We start from the raw sequence: 18220 nt of genomic DNA on the forward strand, positions 1-18220 counted from the left end.
TTTCAAGACCAGAAGCAAATGTCACTTCTTCTGAGAAAACTCTATGAGTTCCTTTAGGAAGAGTTAGTTATTTTTTCTCTATGCCTTCATAATACTTTGTACATTCCTCCACTAGATGATTTTTATATCTTTTAGTTTAGATTGTGAATAAGATTGGAGCATGACCAATTCTTCTTATTTTGTGTCTTTAGGTGCCTAGAACAACATGTGGTACATATAATTATGACTCAGTTTGTCAAATGGATGCATAAAAATTGATGTTCTAAATGAGCTGCTGAATATCTTTGTTGAATGATTATACACATTGGGTTTTGCATTTACGTAACTTTTATGTACATGAAGAAATGTACTTGTAAAAGTATGTGTATATGTGTGTGAGTGTGTTTCATCTCCTAATGATGCAGGTAATTGCAGAATTTGCTTAGGACAAAGATATGGCACCTCTGCCACCATTTTCTCCTTGTATGCCATACCATGAGATAAACCACCTCAGTTCTTTTTCCTGTTGATCCCAGGCATGAATTTAGAATCTGATCTTTCAATAATAATTCCACCAATGAACCAGCTATTTCCCCTTCCCTAATCTAAGAGGCTCCTAACACAATAAGCCGGGGGGACACCTTTGATTGATGCCCTTGCTGAATGGTACCTAGAGGGAAGATTCTAATAAGCTGCAGACACTTTGCAATTCCTGTCTTTCAGAACTTAATCGCATTTGCATTTTGGCTATGATCAGATGGTGGAAACACAAACTCCATACTGTCAATCAACTTAGGCTTCTTTTCCAACTTTTCATAAATAAATTTCTTTAAAAATCTTTGAACATTCTTTTAAATACCAAAATTATGCAACTAGTTTTTAAACAATTAACTATATTTTCTACCTATATATTACATTATAGTTGGTAACCTGGAATTGTTCATTACTGAAAATCTAGCTTAGGAGGTATGCATCTAAATGTGTGTGTGTGTGTGTGTGTGTGCATATGTGTGTGAACGGAGGTATTCATGAGATTTGAGGGAGAAAAGAGGGAAAATATTTACTGAAAATATATTTTTTATATTGTCCAGTTTTTACCTTTAAATATCAGTAGAAAAAATGGAAACATATAGATTTCTGGCATGTAATTTATCTTCAAAACAGAAATTAAACCTAACCAGTTATAAATTTGAGTTTCTTTCTGAATTAACCATGTTGGCACTACCCCAGCTACCTCCTTATGTTCACATGGTTGCTTCCAGACTCTATGTAGAATTTTATGCCTCTGTAGTATCAAATTTGTTAAATGGCATATTTTTATATCAGTAATTTTTATAGCATATTGTTATTCCAGACTTTTACATGCCTCTAATTTATTCTTAACTTCAATATAGCAGTATTGATTTTTTTTTCTTCCAAGTTTGATGGTATGAACACTTCAGTTGTGATTTAAAGTCATTTCAACACCATCAATAATTTGCACGTCGTTTTCTATTCTTTTGCAAACTTAAATATTTGGGCAGGTAAAACTGGAAGTAATAATACTCCTCACTACTTTTTGTATTACTTTTAAAAACATTTAGATTATTTCTTAATGTGATTGAGATTATGTGTCTCTAATGACTTTGAATTATCCATGACACTTAAATGCAGAATAGTAAGAACAGTTTTGGTTGCAAATCAAATAGAACCTGATACAGCTTCCATAAGTTATATTTTCTCTCTTTGTCCGCTAGTAACAAAGAATAAATTGATCATAATCTTTCTCTTTTGTAGAACTACTATCAATGCCTTTTACAAAATGAGGTCATTGGATTGCAGAGTTGGCCTTCGAGAAGATTTTGTGGCCTTTCTCAGCTGTCTAGGTGCTGTGTTTCTGTGGCTGCACGGATGAAGGTAACATGGATGAGGGAGGCTGATGAGGCATGTTTTGGTTGTTATATAAAGCAAGGCTCACAAATGCAGCAATAAGGACATTGATTTTTTTTCCCTTGGCTACTTTGCAGTGGAGATAAATTGCCACCAGGTGAATGGTGGTACCTTGGTTATTTGGCCCATAGTCTAAATAGCTTTAATGGGAGACCTGTTTAGAGCATCAATTTTCTGTTTTAAATATATCATTTCATTATTGGCACAGAATTATGACCACATTAATGGAGATAGAAATAAAGAAGAAAAACTAAAAAGCATGTCTTTATTTTCCCTTGCTTCGTGTCCATTTATAACTATAATTTGTGTGTTGTTGTAATCATATTTTTTGATACAAAATTTTCTTTTCTAATTTTTAAATAACATATCAAAAGCATGTTTCCATGCCACTACCTTGTATTATTTATAATGATCATTTTAACAGAATATCATGTATTTTTACATGTCAGCAGATGTTCTTTTTAAGAAACTGTGTATTAAATGTTGAATATATATATAAAAACTTATAAAAGTTATACGAAATCACCATAAATCAACACCCATATGCCTATCATTCAATTTAAGATAAAGAACATTGCTATTATCTTTGGAGGCCTCTGTGTTCTTATTTCCCGCCTCATCCTCTTCATTACCCCTACAGAGGCCATGTGATCACCCTCCTAAATTTTGTGTTGAATGTATCTTAGTTCTCTTTATAATTTTACCATATTTGGTTATATTCCTAAAGAGCATACAGTTTAGTGGATATTTTAATCTATATTTAAATGGACTAAAAAATGTGAACACATTTACCTGTAATTTGTGTTTTCACCCAATATTAAATCCCTATGTTTTTTCTATGTCATTGTGTTATATTGTATTCATCTACATGGTTGTCAAGTGTTTCGTTATATGAATGCACCACAACTTATTGCCCATGATAAACATTTGGGCAAATTCCAGTTTTTCCTACTGTAAATGGTAATGTAAAGAATATTTTAATAACACAATTTCTATTACAAATGTCTAAGAGTTTCTTTATAATGTATGAGTAATTCTGTCGGGTCATTGGTGTGTATCTCTTCAAATATATAGGTATTACCAAATTGTTTTCCCAAGTGGTTGTACCAAATTATACTTCTACTAGCAATGTGTAAGAATGCTGGTTGCATCATATCCTTGCCAATGCTCACTTGATATTATCAGACATAATTTTTGCTAATCTGGTGGGTTTGAGAATCTTTCTTATTTGGTTTTAATATAAATTTTTCCAACTAGTAATGAGGCAGAACATCTTTTCTTATGGGTTCTCTTCTATGGCATGCCTGTTCAAATCTTTTGCTCATAGTTCTCTTGGGTTTTCTTTTCTTATTGGTTTGTAGGAGTTTCTTTGTATATATTCTGGATATCAATTTTCTGAGTTACATGGGTTCAAATATCTTCTCCCATTCTGTTTTCCACTACCTTTATAATGTCTAGTAGTAAATAGATAATTTTAATTTTGATATAGTCAAATTTATCGAACTTTTCTTTGAATAATTGTGCCCTTTGAGTCTTGTTAAGAAAAATTTCTCTTCTCAAAGTGTGAAGGATGTTCTTCTACACTGTCTTCTTTAATGTTATAGTTCTCTGTTCCATAGTTATGTTTTTAATCCACATAGAATTGATTTTGTGTACAATGTGATGTAAAAGTACATTTTCTTTCTGTATCTCTCTCTTTTTTTAAGACAGGGTCTCATTCTCTCACGATCTATAGCTTACTGCAGCCTTGAACTCCTGGGCTCAAGCCATCTTCCCACCTCAGCCTTCTAAGTAGCAGGGACTATAGGCATGTGGCACCATGCCCAGCTAATTTTTCTATTTTTTTTGAGAGATGGGATCTTGCTATGTTGCCCAGGTTGGTCTCGAACTCCTGGGCTCAGGGAATCCTCCGACCTCAGCCTCCCAAAGTGCTGGGATTATAGGCGTGAGCCACCATGCCTAGCCTCTCTCTTTTTTTTTCTTTTAAATAAGTATATTAGTTCATTTTGCACTGCTGTAACAAAATACCACAGATTGGGTATTTTATAATAAATAGAAAATTATTGGCTCACAGTTCTGGAGGATGGGAAGTCAAAGATCTGGCAAAGACTTTCTTGCTGTGTCATCCCATGGCCAAAAGGCAAAGAGAGGGTGAGGGTGAAAGAGAGAGAGAGACAGACAGGCAAGAGGGGGCCAAACTTGCCCTTTTATAAGGAACCCACTCCCATAATAATGCCATTAATCCATTCATGAGGGCAGAGCACTCATGGCCCAATCACCTCTTAAAGGTTCCATCTCTTAATACTATTACGGTGGCAATTAAATTGTAACATGAGTCTGAGAGGGGACAAATATTCAAACTCTAACAATAAGGATAACCAATTATCCAAGAACAATTTGTTAAATATTTATTCTTTCCCCACTGATTTGCAATGCTAGCTGTGTCATAAACCAAGTTTCCATATATGTGTGGGTCAATTTCTGGTTTCTTAACTTTAAAAAAACTGCTGAGTCGGCCGGGCACAGTGGCTCACGCCTGTAATTCCAGCACTTTGGGAGGCTGAGGTGGGCAGATTACCTGAGGTCAGGGGTTCAAGACCTGCTGGCCAACATGGTGAAACCCCGTCTCTACTAAAAAATACAAAAAAATTAGCCGGGCGCAGTGGCACACGTCTGTAATCACAGCTACTCGGGAGGCTGAGGCAGGAGAATTGCTTGAACCCGGGAGGCAGAGGTTGCAAGTGAGCCAGGATCGTCCCACTGCACTCCAGCCTGGGTGACAGAGTGAGACTTTGTCTTGAAAAACAAACAAACAACAACAACAACTGCTGAGTCCATCAGGCATGGTGGCTCACGCCTGTAATCCCAGCACTTCAGGAGGCTGAGACAGGTGGAACATTTGAGGCCAGGAGTTCGAGACTGGCTGGCCAACATAGTGAAACCCTGTCTCTACTAAATATACAAAAATTAGAGGGGCATGGTGGCACACTCCTGTAGTCCCAGCTACTTGGGAGGCTGAAGCAGGAGAACCCGGGAGGTGGAGGTTGCAGTGAGCCGAGATGATGCCACTGCTCTCCAGCCTGGGCTACAGAGTGAGACTCTGTCTCAAAAACAAACACAAACTTATCAAGTAATGTAAATTGTGGGTATAAACCCACATAAAGGCTGGCTGTCACTACCAGTTCTTTGAAGGTGGAGTCAGTTTATTTCTGGTTAATTCTTATTGCAGGGGCATAGCCCTTTGAGATCTCAACTTTATGGGAGGAGTTGCCCATTGATTTCTCACACTGGGGCAATCCCCAGAAAATTTTGAAAACTTAAACTCAAATTGAGCTGATCTGGCAAGTATTCTAATGGAGACAGCCAGTTGCAGTGCTGTCTTTTCTAAAGTTTGGCTTCGGTATCTTTTATATTCTTGTCATATCATTAATCTAAAATATATAACCATTTTTACCTTTCAGTTTTAGTATTTTAGTTTTAGTTGTTTTTTATCTTAACAGAGAAGGTCAATTTTGGCACTTAGCCCGTTGTACTAATGGAAATAAAGGTCTTAGTAAACTATTTTTCAACCTGATTTTAAATGACTGCATAATATAATAAAATACCACATGAATAAACTGACATTTATTTTTACAATTAATATTTTAACATTTTAAGTGAGTCCATTCATCAAGTTGCTATAACACAAGTTACTTGACCATGTTTTCATTGTGCATTTATGTTGTTTTCAGTGTTTCTCTATTATGAAAATACTATCATGAAATTTTAAAAAGGCTTTATATATCTAAGGGACTTGCACACCATGATGAGACATTTCCGTTTTATCTGATAGGCTATGGTAATACATCTAATTGTTTTGAGCTAGGAAGTGACATGGTCAGATTTACATTTTATTAAAAGTGAGCCATGAATTGCAGGTGGTTACGGTTAAAGACAAAGAGACTCATAACAAAACCTTTTTAATAGTCAAGGTAAGATTTGATGGGGGTATGAACAAGGCCAGAGGCAGAGGAGATTAAGAAGAGCGCCTATACGAAACCAAAACCAAACAAAAAGGCCCCCTAACACCACCTCTCCCAACTAGAATACATTTAACCAAGGAGGTTAAAAAATGGGCAAAAGACATAAACAGACACTTTTCAAAAGAAGACATGCAAGTGGCCAAGAAACATGAAAAAATGCTCAACATCACTAATCATCAGAGAAATGCAAATCAAAACCACAGTGCAATACCATCTCACACCAGTTAGAGTGGCTATTCTTAAAAAGTCAAAAAATAAGAACAGATGCTGGTGAGGTTGCAGAGAAAAGGGAATGCTTATATACTGTTGGAGGGAATGTAAATTAGTTCAGCTACTGTGGAAATCAGTTTGGAGATTTCTCAAAGAACTTAACACAAAACTACCATTTGACCCAGAAATCCCATTACTGGGTATATATCCAAAACAAAATAAATCGTTCTACCAAAAAGGCACACTCATTCATATGTTCGTCATAGCACTATTCGCAATAGCAAAGACATGGAATCAACCTAAGTGCCCATCAGTCATGGATTAGATAAAGAAAATATAGTACATTTACACCTTGGAATACTATGCAGCCATAAAAAGAATGAAATAATGTTCTTTGTAGCAGCATGGATGCAGGCAGAAGCCATTATCCTAAACAAATTAACACAGAAACAGAAAACCAAATACTGCAAAATCTCACTTATAAGTTAGAGCTAAACAATGGGTACCCATGGACATAAAGTTGGCAAAAGTAGACATGATAGACACTGGGGACTACTAGAGCGGGGAGTATGGGAGGTAGGGGTGAGTATTGAATAACTATTAGGTACTATGCTCAGTACCTGAGTGACAGGATCAAGCATATCCCAAACCTTAGCATCATGCAATCTACCCAGGGTAACAAACTGCACATATGCACCCTGAATATAAAATAAAAGTTGAAATTATTTAAATAATAATAATTTCACATAAAAAAGAAGGCCTAGATTGAAAGACACTTGGATTTTAGAATTTATAGGATTTACAGAGTAGTTGGATGAAAGGAGGTGGGAAGAAATAACAGGAGGACTCCAGTGTTTCTGGTTTTAGCAATTTAGTGGATAGTAATGTCCTTCAACAAGATGAAAAACGTAGAGAAGGAGCAGATTATGAGTACAAGTTTACATATATTGAGTTTGAAGTATCTTTTGAGCTATTCACTGGATATATACCTTTGGATATTTGTATGTGAGGTGGTTTGGGCTGGAGATAACATTTGGGAGCCATGAGGGAACATGTTATAGCTTGGATAAGTCGGCCTGGGGAAATTGTGAAACAAAAAAAAGGCTCAGGCAAAACCATGGAAAATACCAGTATTTAAGAGATCAGAGGCAGAGCTAATATAAATAAAAATATGAAACCCATTGTTCAAAATGCAGGGAAAAAAAGCACTGTTAAAGGCGTATTGCAAAGTATTTTCTTTTCTTCCATGATCTCTCTCTTGCCATCATGGTGGTTTTGCTTGCTACTTAATATCATTCCAAATAAGGAAAAACTAAAACTTTAAATTATTAGCTGAATTTTATCATTCATCTCTATATTGTGCAATGCCAATTTTTAACAGCTTTATTGACATACATTTACATACAATAAATTTATCCATTTAAAATGCTTCGTTTAGTGGTTTTTAGTATGTTCACAGAGTTGTGCAACCATCACCACAATTTAATTTTAGAACATTTTCATCATCTCAGAAAAAAACACCCCTGCACCTATTAGCAATCTCAATTATCCTCTTCCCCAGTCCTAGGCAACCATTAGTCTACTTTCTGTCTCTGTAGTTTTGTCTATTCTGGACATGTAATGTAAATTGAATCATACAATATGTGGTCTTTGTGACTGGCTTCCTTTAGCAATGCCAAGTTTTAATGCAAATATCAGAATATTTATATTTCATAGCTCATCTCTGGAGGGTGCCTTGAGCTATACAGAAGAGACAAATTCAAGCCAGATTCAGGAAGGTTGGAGGAAAAAGGAAAGATCTCCTCCTATTCCCCCAACAATGAGGCTGGCCAAACAGATGCTTGTGGGACAAGCGCAGTCCCTCATAAGTGCCTGGGAGCCCTGCGTGTTTGCTTGGGCTTGAAGGCTACTACTTCTTCCCTTCTGCCATGCCCATGCCCTGGCCAACAGTGAAGTTTGAGGAAGTCAAGCTGGGCATCTCCTCTATCCATGATCTGCTGCCCTAACTTATGGCATATGGATGATCCCTAAGGATCTTTAAACCTCTGTGTCACAACATGCTCAGTACCTGCATGGGGGTGGCTAAGAGGTTTATGTGCCAACATGCAACCCCACCACATTACCAGCCACATGCACCAGAATGCTGCCAGTGTTATGCAGGAATGAAATGCGCACTCAACTCCTTGGACACTACGCAGGCCCTTCCCAGGGGCAGAGGGTGGCAGCACTCATGAGGTGGAGGGTGAGAGGGGAAGACCAGGCAGGACCAGGGAGGCAAAGGGGAAATACAAGTAGGGACTGGTAACTCACCTCTGGGAAATGGTAGGAGACAGGATGAACATGAGCTGAGGCTCCAAGCCCAGCACATGTTTTCATTGTCCCATTGGACTTCACTTATAAAACAGAAATTCAAAGATAAAATTAAGAATTTCAAGATAGTGACTGCAAAACATTAAATCCCAAGCAAGTGCCCTTCTAAGCACTGGATCTTGTGCCACTGCACTGGTTTCACTTCTGTGAAGCTGGTCCTGGTCAGAGAAATGGAAAACTCAGCAGCAGCAGAAAGAAAAGTATGCTGGGAGCTATGAGAAAGTGATGTCAAAGAAGCCAACAGAGGAAACTGAAAAAGATGAGTGGTCAACATTGCCATTGCAAGAGAAACGTGTAGATAAGAAAAGGACTGAAAACTCTCATATGATAGCACTGGTGACTGCTGAGAGCAATTTCAGTGGAATAGAAGGTGTGGAAGCCAGATTATGGGGGTTGCTGAAAGAATGAGAAGTATAGAAGAGGAGACAATGAGCGTTGACTTGTTCAAGAAACTTGGGTGTAAAGGGAAGGGATGAGAGTAAAACTCTGAGCAGCAAGGGTCTGGTGCAGAATTTGATAAATGACAGCACATATGCTGGTCCACGACCTATTTTTTTGTGACTAAAGTTTTATTGGAACATAGTGAATATCTACTCATTTATGTATTGTGTCTGTCTGTTTTCACACGACAATGGTAGAGTTGAGTAGTTGCAACTGAGAACATACGGCCTGCAAAGTCTGAACTATTTACTGTCCAGCCCTCGACAGAAGGTTTTTGACCCCTAATATAGAGTGGTGGTTCTTAGAGTGTGGCTCCTGGACCAGCAGCATCAGCATCACCTGGGAACTTAGAAACACAAATTCTTGAGCCACATCCGAGACCTAGTGAATCGGCAACTTTGGAATGATAACTCCTAATCTGTGTTTTATTAAGCTCTCCAGGCAATTCTGATACACCTTAAAGTTTGAGAACCACTGGGATAGAGTGCAGATGGAAAGAAGAACTTTTGATAGAGGTAGACCCTCTTCCTCTGAGCCAGAAGGAAGGAAGAAAGGATGGGTGAGGACACATTAAAAGGACACTCACAGGATTCCATTCACTCCTTATACTGTCACACTCAGATTAGCAACATTACCTGGTCCAATATTAGATGGAAGCAACCAGGACAGATTTCCAAGTGATGTGTGCCACACCACCTAGGTCTAAAGTTAAACAAACAGGGAGAAAGATTTCCAGTTAGTATATGGTATGGAAGAAAATTCTATTCAACAGTTGTAAGGTGGTGTACTCCCAGGAAAACTGCATGTTCATCCATTCGTGCATTACGTAGGCACTTTAGGTGTTAGGTCTTCTCTAATCTAAAATTCTGATTCCTGCCTAGAATGAACACTTCTTTCTAATCTGATTATTGTATCTAGAGTCGAAGTTTCTTCTTGGGATACACTCTGGTCTGTGGAGCTCTTTCCTTATTTCCAGGGGTCAGATCTCAGCTGCTTCGGGTTTAATTAAACCAGCTAGTCAGAGAATCAACTGACCTGCCAAGACACCCATCAAAGGGCAGGGACAAATCTGTCTCTTTTCTCTGTTCTATTCTAAGAATTCTTGTCAGTATTTAGTGAATGATTCTTGAGTTCTGAAAAGCTGTGAAAGTGTGAAAGCCAGGGTTCTAGGTCAGCAGTATATTTTCTACACTCTTCATTGATTGTTGCTTACATTTTGTGAATTCGTAATTCAAGTTCAATTGTATCTCTAGCAAACCAGTTCACATCCTCCCAATCTCATACATTTGCTTTATGCTATACAGTTAGAATTGCTTTTCTTTATGAAAAAACAAACATATATTTTCAGGTATGAGGTACCTGATTTCCAGACTTGTTTTCCCTTTGCTGTGTTCCTTATGAAAAATTACCAGAGAAAGAGACAGGGGGCATTCAGAGATGAAATGAAGCTGATATACCTGGTCTATCACATTGGGACCTATGGGCTCTGAGGGGCTCATGTGAGCTCACACCTAGGGTTGGGGAAGGACTGGTGGTAAAAGAGGTAGTGGTCTAGGTCTAGTTTAAAAATCATTAAAAACATTTTGTTAGGGAACCAAATAATAAGAGAAATGTGCATTCTTTGAAATAACATTTTTGATGACCTCTGTGTGTGTATTTTATAATAAGTATAATTTCTCTTTGATTCATTGTCTTTTTATGACTGTGCTTTTTTTTTTTACCAGTTAGTTTCTCAAGCAACAAAGATATGAACTGTTTCTCTTTCATATTTGCTGTAAATACTTTTTCTAGTTGGTTGTTTGCCTTTTAATTTTGGCTATGATTTTATTTATAGCATCTAAAAATATGAAGTAGTGAAATGTGTTAGTGTTTTTTAAATGAGAATGTGGAGAAATGTCATGTTTACCTGCAGGCCAAAGAAATTTCCTGTATGGGAGGATTTTTTATGCTTCAGGAGTGCTGCAATGAGTGTACATCATTTTGGCATGGATGGATTTGCTATTTCTAGCTGAGGAGACTGGAGTAGAGGATGAGAGAGGATCACTATTAGCTGCTATTACTTGGATGACAGTGCCTTAGATGCCTAGCTATTGGAGGGCTTTGTCAGATTCTTCTTAAATAAGCTAGCATGGCTGTCTGTCCAAGCTTTGTTCCTGTGTGCATACTAGCAAGAAGGTGGAATGACTACTACTCATATCTGTCCATCAGACCTACTGGGGCCTTGGCACAGTTTGTGCCCATATATGAGGAAGAATCTAGGCAGGTGAGATGTCCTTTCCTACTTGAATGACCAATGATGGGCAACTAGAGTGATGTTCTGTCTATGAAACAGCAGTCTTAAGCTCTTGACCACTCACCCATAGTTGCTGGATGATTTCTTCTTTCAGTTTATTCATTAACTTTTCTGTAGAGATGGGGCTCTCTCTGTCACCCAGCCTGGAGTGCAGGGGTGCGATCATGGCCCACTGCAGCCTCGAACTCCTGAGCTCAAGCAATCCTCCTGTCTCAGCCTCCTGAGAAGCTGGGACTATAGGCATGAGCCACCATGCCCAGCTGATGTTAGGTAATTTCTGAAATGTTTCCTAAAGTGCGAACAGACCTGGTCTAGTTTTGTGCCCCTACTTCTTTTATGGTCACCAATCTACTCTTGAGACTTTCATTGGCTTTGAAATTCTGAGACTGTGAAACTTGTCTGCTGAACATAGCTATGATGGGCTATAGGATATTGGACAGATTTAAAGATTAGACTCTGTTCTTACAAATGTAGCTTTGAACATGGCTGAAATACCACTGGGCTAAGTGAACTCATCAAGGGACAGCTACTACTTGGGGAGTAGTATTGAATTCCAGCCTGAAGGGGTATACCTCTACTTAAAACCAGGGCCCAAGACCTCTGAAAAAACACTCACAAAATTTTGTGGCTAAGATTCATTTGTCCTGCAATATCTCCGGGAGTTCTGTGGTACTATTTGTAATAAGAAGTATGATGAGTACAATTCTGCTGTGGCTAACATCCCTTGAATGTGGTAAACATTCAAGACTAGAATTCACTTCGATTCATCCTTCATTTTCTGGACTTAGCTGGGAAGATCTGGGGTATAAATAAGCCCAGACCCTAGTCCCCTGATGTGACTTGGAGTAGGGTGGATACAATTCCATGTCTATCCAGATATCTACAGAGAGATGGATGAGAGACTGTCTTCAGATGATATCCAGACTATCTTGAAATCTGACTCAGGGTATTTGGTTTGTAGAAATTCCAGTTTTCATGTTTTAACACCTAATAAATGGCAGTTCAGATTCTGTTTCCTACATGGGCTCCTATATCAAGAGCAGCTCTTTAAGTGTCTATGGTTTATAATCACATCTGACCAGAGGCTTCTTTTTCTCAGACTACATAAGCCTCTCCTTCAACTCTTCTTTATGTGAAAAATTCCAAGGGGACATAATAATTTCCACCTCACCAGCCATGAATATCCCAATAGAAAAAATGGGTAAAGAATAAAACAATCACACACATACAGAGTAAAAGTGTTTGGTAAGCATGTACGAAAGGTTTTAACTCATTGATAAACAACTCACAATCCATGAGTCCTCTATAAGAACTATGGTGCGTGTCTGGCCCCCTTGAGTTTTTTGTTAGTTTGTTGTCTCCCTCAGATCAGGATCTCGGTACCTCGTATATGCTTCCTGGTAATATCAAGTCTTCTATTGCATCTATTCAGAGATTAATTTGTGATGCATGATTACTAACGATTAATTTAGGAGGTGATTTTAAGATAGATGTGGATTTACACAAATTTTTTTGTGGGAGGAGTTTAAGAGGAACATTGATTGTACATTTGATTCTGTACAAGGGAAGGAAGAACTTGGGGTTTGGATCGGAGACCTTGGATGTGACTCCAGCTGCGCCATTCCCTAGCTGTGAGTCCCCGGGGAGGTTACTGAAACTCTTTTGAAATTTGTATATAAATGGTCATGAATGTGTACTTTATAAAATTGTAAAGATAATGTATGAAAAAAGCCAGCAAAATGCTAAGCTGAATTTTACATATTTATTTATCCTCATTTGCTTGTTTATGTCTCATTAAAAAAAGAGATTCGAGAAGGCCATACATCACATGTTTGTTGTTGTGGTCAACATGATTTCTACCATTATGCCAACTCTGGGGGAAGGTCGGTTGTCATGGTGGACTGCAGAAAGAAGGCATAAGTATTTACATATAACCTGTTTCAGAGAATTGGGGCAAGGAAGACCCTCCTTGAGGAGGAAAGTTAGGTTTCTGCCAGCCTCCCAGGATGAAGAGTGAGGCTGTCAGTTATGATGGTGCAGGACAATCATCTGGATCAGGCTTGTGGTTTACTAAGAGCCAAATACTTCTTAGTCTGGGGTAAAATGTATCTTTTAGTGAAGTGAGTCTCTGGGGTATACATGAAGCAGGTTGACCCACTATTAGCCTCTAGCCTTCTCAAAGTCAGGGATTGTGTCCTTCCTGTGTGTGCTGGACCACCAGTGCCTGGCCCCAGTCAATAAATATTGGTTGTATGAGTAACTTCATACTTTAACCAACCATTTGCGCTATGACGGCTGAAGGTGCTGTGTGTGTTGGGCTGAGCAATTATGGGCCATTTCAATCTGGTGTTTAATTTCCTTCAGTTCTAGAAAATTCCCCTGCTTTATTTCTTTGATAATGTCCTCTTTTCTGTTTTCTCTGTTCTTTCATTTTGGAATTCCTATTATTAACTAAATGTTAGATCTTCTGTACTGATGCTCTCACTTTTTCTTTTTATTCTGTTTTCTGAACGACTTTCTCAACTTTATATTCTAGGTTTTATATTTACTTTTTCTATTTTCATATTTTTAAATACTAGTGTTTTTCATATTCTCTGAATATCTGAATATCACTTCCCCCCATAGCATCCTACTAATTGTTTAATTAATCTAATAGGTTTAAAAACTTTTCTCAGAAAATATTATAGTTTTTTTGCAATGGGGAGGTGTTTTAAAATTTCTTATATTGTTTCTAGTTATTTGGGCTGCTGCTTCTTTTTTTCATGCTTATATAGGTCTCTATTAAAAAATTGGAAGTTTTGCTGAAATGCCTGGTGATCCCTGGCTATCTGATCATATTTAAAAATGAGGCACTAAAAAAGCTAATTGAAAGCTATGTATTTACAGGCAGGGCTTGACAACTGTTAGGGTAAACTTCACTGTCCACCCCAGAAAGAGCTCAGCTTTTTAGCTGGGGATTTGTAAATGCCAGTGTCTTTTTGTAAAGCCTATTTTCCTAGGGTGGAATCCTTTAATCTCTTGCCCTGGTTAGGGTGATGGCAAGGGGTTGGTGTAGATAGTAGATTTAAGTCTGCCTCTCAGAATTTTGAAAGCTGATTTGAAGAAAGGGGGTTGGAGGTTTCTCATTGTTTAGAATGCTAACTTTGATTTAATAAGATACTTCATCTTTACACTCAGAAATCAGGATTTCTAGATGACCTCAAAATTAATATGAGCCAACAATGGGATGCAGCAAATAAAATAAAATGGGATTGTATCCCTGAATGCACATTTAAACTAAAAGTAAATTAATGTAAATACTCTTCTTACTTTAAAAGATAACCATCATGAGCTATAGCAATTGGCTTATAGTATCCTATTCATGGTATTTATAACACTATTGTACTTTATACTGGTCCTGCTATCTTTAGGGCAGACCCTAAAGATGTGTATCTTTCCACTTTAGAAAGCCATTGTCAAACTGAACGAGGGTGGTGGAGACAGTGAAGCATCTAAAGCAGAGGTTGGCACACTATGGCCTGTGGGTCAAATGCAACCAGTTGCCTGTTTTGATAAATAAAGTTTTATTGGAACACATCCACAGCCATCATTTACATATTCTCTATAGCTGCTTTCATGCTAGAAATGCAGGATTGAGTAGTTGTGGCAGAAACCATATGGCTTGCAAAAGCTAAAGTATTTACCGTCTGGCCCTTTAAAGAAAGTTTGCCAACCCCTGATCTAGAGGCCACATTCTATGTTGCATGCTTAAGCAAAGTGGAGATTTAGTTTGGGCATGAAGTGATGAAATAGCTATATAATAGTTAATAAGAATAATGTCTAGTAGTTATTGAGTATTTACATGTGCCTGGCAATTATATGCATGTATTATCATATTTAATAGCAATTAAGGATCATCTTCCTGACTAGATTATGTGTTCTGCAATGTCAGGTTTATAGTTCCAAAATACAGAATGCAACCTAGCAAATACAGGCTTTGCATGAATATTTGTTGAATTAAATGAGCAGTGCTATCATGTGGAAGAGAAGAAGGTGCCTTCTTAGAGGTCAAAATAAAAATTTCAGGGAAGCAGATTTCAGGTCATCAAGAAAAGCTGCTGCCGAGTCATATAAGCTCCCTCTGAAGCAGTGAGAGATCCATCCCTGAGAGGGGTTTACAAGAGCCTAGCTGCCCACAAAGTTGCTCATTGCTACTATCATTTTGGGGATTCTTGCTTAGGGTAGCAGATGGAACTAAACGAAGTCCTGGCTTCTAGGATTCTACCACTCAAACTAGGTCGGAGAAGACTAGAACTCAAAAATTCGAGTTGAAACAGTTCTGTTTTGGTTGTGTCATGCTGCCTCCCTTAGAATTTCCATAAAAGGAGCAAGAAGAACATCATAATGAGCATCAGGAGATTTTGAGTTATAATTCCACTTCTGCAACTAATTTACCACGTGAGCCCAGCAAGCCTTTTAATCTCTCAGGGCCCAAGTGTCCTTAAGCAAGGGGGCTAGACTAGATAATCTCTAAATTCTCTTTTAGTTCTAAATTAATTTTATCCAAGGATTAACTGGGCCCCTCCTATTGAAAGGGCAGGGCTGACTAGTTCAGACAAGATGCTTCCCTGCTATGTGCTGCCAGAGAACTGAGATTTTGCTATTAAAAACATTTTGCCCACCTCTTGATCCTATCCCAGTCTTAGTCCCTCAGTTCCCATCCCCTTTTAGTATCCCTGTCCTGCTTTATGATACATCTTATTTGGGAAAATAGGTTAAATCAGGCTGTAGTTTTAGCCACGTTGAAGGCAAGCTCTTTCTTGTTTAGTTTTTGCCCATTTGGCTGGAGGAGAACTTGGAGTTGTTAAACTCTCTTGGAAGGATGAGGATATTAACATTGACCTCAGAAAGGGGATTGGACCTCCTTTATTTAGGGCTCTAAACATGGAGAGCTCATATTTCTCATGGGGGAACATTTTATTCTCGGTAGAAGCAGTTTCAGCTTCTAGAATGAGCTATCTACCCATTTCTCTATGTTCTCGAACTAAAGAACTTAGACCTAAATCCTTTTCAAAAATAACGGCCAAATTCAACCTTAAATGGACCCTCCTCTAGCAGTATTTTTCCTATTCTCCATCCAAATAGACATCAACTGTGATCTCTAGTTACCTCTAGGCTTTTATTTGAACTATTCCAAAATTTCAAGATTTCATTTGACTTAAGTGTTTAGTACTCAACGATTTTATAGTTGTCCATATTCTACACTATATTTGACCATGTCTTTCATATTAATTCTGAGTAGCCCTAAAAACTGCAGTGTCATGTTAAGAACTTCTTTTAGTCCAAGGCATGTCAATATGTGTTGCCAACTTCCAACTGATTCTCATCCAGAAGATTAGCAAGGCCGCCACATGGTGTTCTTTTTTACAAAACGTTATTGCCTGCATTATAGCTAGGACTCGATCTGGTGACATTAATCCCAAATCTGCAGAATGGTACTCTTAATTCTGCTTGGGTGGAGAGCAACTTGAGCTGTCTGCATAAGCCTCTTATTTTAGGAATACCATCCTTTGTCATCATTTCTATTAGGGATCTTAGTCAGTTGTTAGGCATTTTATTTCTGTCTTGAAAAATATTTTCTGTCTTTTCACAGTTAGGTGGCCAGATTATACTTCTTTAGCAAATAATCTCTAGCATTGATTTAGTTGTTGAATGTCCTCCCCAGACATGTTTTAATTATTCATTAAGAAGCTATAGGAGTTCCAGCTAAAAATGGAGCCTGGCTAGCAGCCCCTGGTGAAGTGTTTCTCAGTTTTCCTAATAAAATGCCTATGAAGATAAAGAAAAAAGATAATAATTGAAATACAATAATAAAAGCAATGGCCAGCATAATTTCAACACTGGGGAAGAGTCTATACTAATTATAAAAGGAAAAATTGAGACAAACCTACCCATGTCTCTTTCTATGGCATAACAGACAACTTTACATGACATAGAAAGCCTTGTAAATGAGGAGGGAGAGTATGTGGAGTCCTCTCTGTTGTCTATCATTATCAGACTCAGAGACTCAGGATTGGCTCCGATAAAAAATTGGGCAGGTGGGCTTTTACCCATGTGGATTGATTTGTGAATCTGAGAATATTATGATGTCATTCTACATCCAGAGAAATTAAAATGCCCAGGAAACAACTTGGGTGCTAGGTCAGTTTTGGCCACCAGTGGGAAGGCTGGTGGAGGCATATTGCATTTCAGAGGAAAATTTCTTGCAGGTAAAGCTCTTATAGTTTGGGTTGGCAACCAAAACACTACTACTACTACACAACTACCACCACTATCACCACCACAACAAAACAATAAACCCTGGTAACAGCATGCTTGGAATTGTAGATTCTTATGTACACTGCAAATCAGACTGTTTGTGGAGCCTGATGGAACCTCAGTGGTAGAGAGGTGCATTAGATGAAGTCACGTAGACCGGGGTCCTCAACCCCTGGGCCATGGACAGGTATCCATCTGTGACCTGTTATGAATTGGGCCGCACAGCAGGAGGTGAGCAGCTGGCAAGTGAGCATTACCACCTGAGCTCTGCCTCCTGCCAGATAAGTGGTAGCATTAGATTCTTATAGGAGCACAAACCCTATTGTGAACTGCGCATGCAAGGGATCTAGGTTGCATCCTTCTTATGAGAATCTAATGCCTGATGATCTGAGGTGGAACAGTTTCATCCTGAAACCATCCCACCACCCCACCCCCTGCCATCCATGGAAAAACTATCTTCCATAAAACTGGTCCCTGGTGCCAAAAAGTTTGGGGACCACTGATGCAGACCACTGGGGCTTGGACCAGATGCTGTGCACATTGGATAAATAAAGTAGAGCAAAACGTACTTCAACTCTCCTGCCCTGGTAAACACTGAATCAGAATAAATTTCACATTGTTCAAGTTAAATAAGAAGGGGGGAAAACCACATGAAGTCTTTGAAAAATACTTTACTACA

The 18220-nt window shown here is 38.3% G+C and overlaps 1 protein-coding gene across 2 annotated transcripts in view; it reads left to right on the plus strand.

Annotated features, from left to right (window-relative positions):
• The window catches only part of LOC134736184 (uncharacterized), a 386711-nt gene that overhangs the window by 188817 nt on the left and 179674 nt on the right, over positions 1-18220 (plus strand). For both annotated transcript variants that reach the window (XR_010120009.1, XM_063636197.1), the window contains exon 3: positions 1756-1875. Coding sequence is in view for 1 of the 2 variants with exons in the window: in XM_063636197.1 (XP_063492267.1) it covers positions 1756-1875 (120 nt within the window). In the remaining variant the exon portion in view is untranslated. The remainder of the gene's footprint in view (positions 1-1755; positions 1876-18220) is intronic.

This window comes from Symphalangus syndactylus, chromosome 3 (genome assembly GCF_028878055.3).
Source record: "Symphalangus syndactylus isolate Jambi chromosome 3, NHGRI_mSymSyn1-v2.1_pri, whole genome shotgun sequence".
In the NCBI taxonomy this organism is placed as follows: Eukaryota; Metazoa; Chordata; class Mammalia; order Primates; family Hylobatidae; genus Symphalangus; species Symphalangus syndactylus.